General features: G+C 41.8%; 1 protein-coding gene across 1 annotated transcript; it reads right to left on the minus strand.

Moving 5' to 3' along the window:
* Nucleotides 1-427: 427 nt before the first annotated feature.
* On the minus strand, nucleotides 428-5,304 carry pdia2 (protein disulfide isomerase family A, member 2). The gene is made up of 11 exons (XM_031863067.1): nucleotides 5,000-5,304; nucleotides 4,219-4,425; nucleotides 3,337-3,470; nucleotides 3,111-3,248; nucleotides 2,427-2,543; nucleotides 2,192-2,317; nucleotides 1,858-2,052; nucleotides 1,653-1,773; nucleotides 1,069-1,247; nucleotides 817-948; nucleotides 428-722 (listed from the first exon to the last, which is right to left on the minus strand). Exons 1-11 carry the CDS (start codon nucleotides 5,280-5,282, stop codon nucleotides 666-668), a joined length of 1,689 nt encoding a protein of 562 aa, XP_031718927.1. The 5' UTR covers nucleotides 5,283-5,304; the 3' UTR covers nucleotides 428-665.
* Between the last annotated feature and the right edge of the window lie 2,621 nt (nucleotides 5,305-7,925).

The raw sequence follows: 7,925 nt of genomic DNA on the forward strand, positions 1-7,925 counted from the left end.
CACTAGGTAGTAACGTATTTTTTGCCAATTACCATGAGTACATACTAAAACTGTCATTTCTGTTTGTCTCTTCTTAATCCATGTTCGACAAGATGTTCTCAGAAAATGCGAAAATGCTCCGTTTTGCCGACGTCACTTGGGAATGAGAGACAACAGTGTTTATATCCTTCAATCTACTTCCTCCTGAACAAAGTCACTGATTGATTTTGAAGATCTTTGCTTCTTTTTCGTGTTCCACTCTCCTTCCATTTGTTTCCATCACCTTTTTAATCTCATCCTTATCAGCATATTTTCCCCCTTATTTGTTTTTCCACTGTTGACTTTCATGGCGCATGTAGATGCTTCCGATTAATTTATCACAAAACTATCTTGTTTGTTAAACTTACTTGTGTTTTTCATCACTGTGAAAAGTCAGAAAGAGTCCCAGTCAAACTTAACAATGTCTTGATTTTTATTCATGACATTTAGAAAAACTAAATGTAATATTTACATACAGTGACGATTGTGCTGTAGAAAATCATGTCAAGTATCAAGACAAACTGAAACAGAGTTTGAAAGCCATTCAAAATAGTAATGAGTAGCTACATATTGATGTTTTTAACCTAAATTAATTTTATTAAGAAAAATTGTAAGATACTGATTGGTTGAAAAAAACCAAAGTGACATCACAGCTCATCCTTAGATGTTGTGTTGGTCGGTACCTCTGCAGACTCAGCAACCTCCTGAAACAGAGAAGAAGAAGTAAATACAATGAGAGACTGGCGAGTGGATTATAATAAAAAGAGAAATATATAAGGTAGCGGTAAAAATACAGACCTCATCATCACCACCACCACCACCTTCCTTGTCAAACTCATCTTCCTCCTCATTACTTTCAGTAGGCAACACTCCATCCTCCAGGAACCGAGAGAAGGTCTCCAGATCCCTGTTTCCAGTGTAGTCGACCACCTAACAGAGAGAAGAAGAAGAAATGATGGAGGGCAGGTTGGGAAATAATCAAAAGCTCTTTGAGTCTGTATGCAGTGCTTGTGCTCTGAACATGTGTGTAAGTTTGAACATGTATGCTACCTCTTTGCCATCAGCTGGGAAGTATTTGAGAGTTGGGAATCCCGAAATGGTTAACGACTCCACCTCATTGGCAGTGGCATCCATCTTGGCTATGATGATGTCATCTCTGTCGGAGTACTTTTCGCCCAGCTGTTCCCAGATGGGAGTCAGATCCTTACAGTGTCCACACCATGGAGCATCTACACACACACACACACACACACACACACACACACAAATATATATATATATAGTGCTGTTAGAAGAAAAAATACAGGTAACAGTTTTCATTAACGTGTTTTTCTGAGTATTAATATTTATTCTCAGTATTGATATTTGTTCTCAGTATTTCCTATATGATACAAAGGCAGCACAAACACACTGGCTGTTGATTTCAGATGCAGCCAGTGTTTCTTAAGAAGCGTAATTAGATGAGTGAGTGAACACTGAGCAGGACATCATTTCAACTCATTATTTAACTCAAGAGCTAATGGTTTCATGGTCGAAAATGGAGAATTTAAAATTCACAATAATAAAAGATGAGTTGATTTAGCCAATTTCCATTTGAGTTTTTACAGCGCAGACTGACAGACAGACGAACTTACAGAACTCCACAAAGACGTTTTTGGTCGGGTCCAGAGCAACGGACTCAAAATTCTTTCCCACCAGGACTTTGACTGGTCCTTTATTCCAGTCCTCTGGGATCTCCTCAGACCGATAGTAAGGCTGCACCACAATGACAACATTATTAGTTATTGGGTCTAATGCTGCAGCGTGGCTGAATATCAAACTCATGTGTGCTTGTTATACCTTGGCACTGCCGGCAGCAACATCCTGGCACAACTGTCTCAGTGAATCTATGGAGAGATCGCCGGCAGCGATGCTGAACTTCTTCCCTGTTTCCATGTCAATGAGGCGCACGGTGGGGGCGTCTGTCTTGGACACGCCGAAGTAATTGAGCACATTATCCAAAGCTGCTGCTACGTCAATCACAACGAACAGCATCTACATCACACACACACACACACACACACACACCGACATAAAGAGACGACAAAAAAAGCAATGACAAAAAGGTTACATTGAGATTTATGTCACCGACTTTCCTTCAAAGACACACTTCCCTAGCCACACACACAGATACCTTGCCCTTGAACTCTTTGGCAATGGTCCTGGATTTGTCCACCAGGGCTGTCTGACTCTCCACAGCGGAGTTGATGAACAGCAGGCTGTGCAGATGGATGCCAGAGTTGAAGATCAGCTCTACAGTCTGAAAACACACACATACTGTATAATACAACTTCAAATATAATTTCTCATTTAATTTAAAATTTCTAACAGTGTGTGTGTGTGTGTGTATGTGTGTGTGTGTGTGTTACCTCCGGGCGGAATGAGATGACCAGCTCCAGGCTGTTTTGCTTGATGAAGGCGGTCAGATTTTCTGGGTTCAGCACTCCTTCTTCTGACAACGGAAAGTCCGCTCTGCCTTCGTCAAACTAAACACACAAACGTTTGTTTTGCAAACAGTTGCTGATTTTTCTGCTTTTCTCTGTTATATATCTCTCCTATGTAAGACAAACAAGTTGTTGTGCATAAACTGAAGCATGACAAAGGATGAAACACAAACTAATTTAATAAATAATATATAAAATAATTAATTTCTATAGTCGTCCTGGCTATTTTCTGAAATTTCATTGACTAATTGAAATAATAACTGATGGATTCCTACATAATAATAATAATAAAAAATCAATACAGTAGTGGCAGGCCTAATCTTTTTCTTTACCTTTGTTTATATGGCTAAATGTATCCCTAAACCTAACTTAAGCCATGTCAAGACTGTAAATCCTAAAGTTAGAATTTTCTTTTTAAAGAAGTCAGAATCAGCAAAATATCCTCATCTTTCCATCCTTGTGAGGACATTTACTCCTCAAAAAGGAACACACTGTTTGCACTAGATGGCAGCAAAGCTAACATCGTCTCAGCTTCTTGTATCTTGGTTCAGTCTTTCTATAAAACACTTGACTATGTGCATCTCAGTTAGTATCACAACATTTTCGTACCTTTTTGAAAAGCACCACTGAGTTGGCTTTAACTTCATACTTCAGGAAAACCTCTGGACTCGCTGACAGAGCAAACTCTGCGTCATCAAAATTGAGAGCAAGCGCCTTGAACACCTTGGCCGCCTCACTTTCCAGGTTCTGATAAAGATACGAATGAAAATATAAATGTGAATGTAAACATAAATATGTGATCATGTGATTTATTAGTAAGGATAGATAAACGTACGTCAAAGAATCCTACAACAGTGATGTTATGGGACTCGATGAACTGAGCTGCAGAGTCAGCTGAGTCGAGCACCGGAGCACCGGGGCCTGCATGACGCTTCATCCACTGGATTATTCCCTCTTTTGACCTTTTACCTGGAAATCACACACAAACAAATTAAATCACGTCATGTAACACATCAAGATGTAAGATAGAAAGAAAAACAAAAGGGACTGTGTAGCTGGAGCTGCAGACTGGAAACAGGTGGGAACAGCTAAACTCTGTCCACAGTTCAAAAACACCTGTAAAACTCACGAAATAAGACATTTTATCTTGTTTGTTTACTTCTTGTGCAAACAGATGTGGCTTACAGGGGGTTTGGTGCTGCTGGACTATTTCTCTGCCCTTGTGCCTCACTTTAAATAAGTTGCTCTGATGTTCTTAAGTGGACACAGATTTATGTGTCAAAAAGTCATTTATTTTCACATTTGTAACCCTTTAAATGCTTTGTTTGTTTACACAATGCCATGAAAAAAAACTTCTGTGTACTAAATGATATGGGGATTTTTTTTCGATTGAAAGTCATGACAATTGCTAAAATTTACAGTTGATATGTAAACATTTCACACTTTCCACTAAGCTAATGCTCTCCTGGGTAAAGCTTCACAGTTAACACACAAACATGGGAGTGGTCTCAATGTTGCCATCAAGGAAAATAAATAAATTATCAAATTTCCCCCCAAAAAATCTTTAATTAGATGTGGAAGGAAACATAAAATGTAACTAGATGAAATAAAATACAGTTGATTTGCTCAAACATTAAAAGGTATAGAAAAAACGTTGATCCAATCAAATAACCTACGGTCATTGTGTGTGTGTGTGTGTGTGTGTGTGTGTGTTTACCAGTGTATTTGATGGGTTTCTTGCGGTCTCCATTTATGAACAGTTCCAGAACAGGGAAGCCTTGGATCTCAAACTCCAGGGTCAGCTCAGGCTCCTCTGTGGCCTCCACTTTGGCCAAACGCATCGCCGATCCCTCCTCCTTCAACATCCCAGCAACCTCAGCGTAAATAGGCTCCAGCTCTTTACAGTGGCCACACCAGGTAGCATCTACACACACACACACACAAACACAAATATGTAGTTGATGTGTTTATACAGCATGGAATAAATACTGAAAATCAATAATCAAATCAGTAGACATGCAGCTACTCTGTTCAGTTCTCTTTTTGGTGCCATCGCATGCAAAGATACACATGTAAATAAGCTGCTGATAGCAACTGTGGCAGTTTGGCTCAGCCTTTATATCTTTTCCTCGTCCAGTCCTCTCCACTGGCAGGGCTGAGCTCAACTGTGGGAGAGTTAAACCAAGTGAGCATCTGGACAGGAGAGGCCACGTGTTTGCACGTTCTTAAGATAACGCCTCAGTGCTCATGAGAGCCAGAACAGAGAAAATGACATTTATACTGTGATAAATACTCTAAACTCAAGCTCTGAGCTCTTCCTGAAGCTTTCAGTTGTAACCCATGTCCTTCTCCAGCTTCATTTGTGTTCCCAAGGATAAACCTCCATGTGTATTTTAATCAAGTTGGCATCTTTTAACAATCAATGACGGTCCACTTTAGCCAAACATGATGTTTGTGCTAAAAAGCATCACAAACGTAATATAAATGTGACTACTTACAGAATTCAACCAGTAGATATTGATTCTCGCTGAGAGCTCTGTCAAAGTTGATGTTGTGGAGAACCATCACATTGTTCTCCTCCTCTATCTCCGTTGTTTTCTCTTTTTTTGTTGCCTCTTCGGTTTCCCCCTCCTCTCCTGGAGTCTCTTCTGTCGTCTCCGTCTCCTTCGATGAGTCTTCTTGTGTTTCTTCTTCTTTGGATTCTGTGTCGCTTGCCTGGGAGCAGGAGGTCCACAGCAGCAGGCCCAGCAGCGCTACGGTCAAAAGAGTGTGCGTCCTCATGTCTGCGTTTTCTCTACCTTGCTCTGGTGCCTCCTCACATGTGTCACTGAAAGTTTGTACCTTTATGTGTCCAAGATGGATGTGTGTCAAAATGTCACTGGCCTTCCCTCTCAACCAATCAGATGGTGCGCCTGCAGGGGACTCGTTCCAGTCTGAACCAATCAAATACTGCCCTGTCGATTCAGAATTGGGAAAACTGACTGAGCTCTTACTTTCTGGAACTCTTTCTCTCCTCCCACTTGATCTTTTTCTTGATTATTTTTCTTTATTGCATCTTTAGCTTTCAGACCCCGACACCCGCCAGATGTTAGCATGTACAGGAGTATAATTCTTTAATTTGTCACTCCTCTCTGGGCCTTATCAGACCCGCGTTTGACTAAAAGCATTGAGAGCACATGTGGATTTTTATCTCTCCCTATTTTACATGTCTCTTTTATCTCACTATTTCTGTTTTAAACAAAGCAAACACTTTCATCTCTCTCTTCTCGTTACCGCTTAACAGAAAAGACAGGACTTGGAAAATCCAGGCTTGAGGGCTATTTGGAAATGAGCAATGAAATTGTAAGCAGATTCATGCTACATGTTGCTCTAGGGATGGTTATGTATTTTAATCCCATTTAAAGGGTCTGTTAACCCAATGTAGTGGTGTCTGGTTGTGCAGATTGTTTTGGTTTTGCTGAATGTGCTTAAGCTTTGAGATATCTAGCTCAACTGCCCCCACTTCAAAACAACGGAGGTCAAATTAATTATATTTGTGCTGCTCAATACAAAATGACTGTAAGAAATACTTGAAACAAGTTGATTTCAATCAAAAAACTTGGCGAAAATAGATTTTTCTTTAGAGTAACCGGAGGCTGTAAAGGGTTTCACTGCCCTCTCCGGTTGAGCCCGTTTCCCCTCTGACCACGCCCAGCTTTACTGGTTCTTCACAGAAAACCTGTAACCACACCCGACTGTGACGTCAGGATGTCCTGAAGTACACCTGTACATCACAGCAGCAAGGTGGGAAGTTAAAGCACTGAGGTCAGCAAAAACTAAAAAGAATAAGGCAATTTTCAATTCCTGAAACAATTTGATTTTGCTTCAACAGCGTTGAACTGTCTGTATGATTAAAAACAACTAGAGGTAAAAAAGAAAACATGTATTTTGTAATTTTGGGAAACCGATCGTTTAGAACAAACATCAGATAAATGATAAGCTGCAGTGACAAGCTGCCAGAAGAAAAATTAGCACAACACATATTGATTTGTTTCTGTTTTTTAAAACTTTTTTATTAAAATGTTTACAAGTATCAATCAAAGTTGAAAAGGATGTGAATAAAGCCGTTGTGTTTAATGCTGCATGTGTGTGTTCTCCGTCAGTGTGTGTGTGAGCTCTGGGTTTGGATCCCAGTATGCCAGCAAGTCACTGAAGTCCAGCTGAGTGTTTTCCAGTGCGTGTGTGCTGTGATGTGGGATCGGGTTGCAGTGCGTGTGTGTGTTAGAGTCTGTGTGCGTGCTGTCCTGTGCAGGTGTGTCACCGTGTGTGTGCGCGACGTCAGGTGTGTTGCTGAAACTGACCAGAGAGCAGCAGGGGATCGGCTCAGTCCAGAAACTGAGCGGGAGAAGCCGCTTGATCATCGGTCGGCTGCGGCCCTGACTCTGGCCCCTTTGGTTGAACAGTTCAGCTAAGGGCCCCAAACTGCTGTTGCCCTTCGCAACTCCAACTCCTTGGTCGTCAGCACAAGTCACCGCGCTGTTTTCTTGCTCCTCTGGGCTTCCCGCTCTTGCAATTTTCAGCAGGTCATCATAGTAACGCAGACGCCCACTGGTCGTGGCGGAGACCGAGTCACTGTAGATGTCACAAGCTTCTTGATCACCAGAGCAGCGGCCGAAATACCGCTGGACGTCACGGCTGATGAGATCCGCAAACCTCAGCAACTGCTTGGTCACATCCAAAGCGTAGTTGGCAGGATTTAGGAAAACCTCCAAGCATTCCTCCTCTTCCTCCTGAGCTTCAGATTCTTCATCATCCTCCTCATCTACCTCTCTTTCTTCCTCATCTTCCCTCATCTCCAGTTTTTCCTCCAGCATCTCCACACCTTTGTCTTCCTTGCATGGAGAGTGCTGAAAAATCAGGGGGAAGTAGGCTGGATTCGGGGCCTGAATGAGGAAGTTTCTAATGACGCCTGCCGCCATGCTGGCTTCTCAACACTGAAGAGTCAACTACAGAAGAAAAAAAGTAATAATAGTTTGTTGTTGACAAGATAATGACTTAAACTTGGTCAAAAAAAGTTAAAGTTGTATTACCGTAGCTGCCAGGTTCAGGTGAATCTGTGTTGAAGTCCGAGGAAAGGTCTGTCCTGGGTCATTGATGGATCCACTTTTCTGTATGTGTGTTTGCATATGTAATACTGGACCGTCAGTCTCGCCACTGTATATATACCTCAGCACACGGCTGCAGACGTGTGTGTGTGTCTCGTAGGACGAGGTAGCTTCCAGAACAAATATTTGCATGCCGTATTGGCCAAACACACTTTGTTTACTTTATCACTGGGCAACCGGGGAGGGGGTCCAGGGCTAATGGATCCTCTGCTAGGAGATGATGGAGAGTCGCTACACACACACACACACACACACACACACACACACACACACACACACA

The sequence above is a fragment of the Anarrhichthys ocellatus genome, unplaced genomic scaffold, assembly GCF_004355925.1.
Source record: "Anarrhichthys ocellatus isolate YVR2014 unplaced genomic scaffold, GSC_Weel_1.0 scaffold28, whole genome shotgun sequence".
NCBI lineage: Eukaryota > Metazoa > Chordata > Actinopteri > Perciformes > Anarhichadidae > Anarrhichthys > Anarrhichthys ocellatus.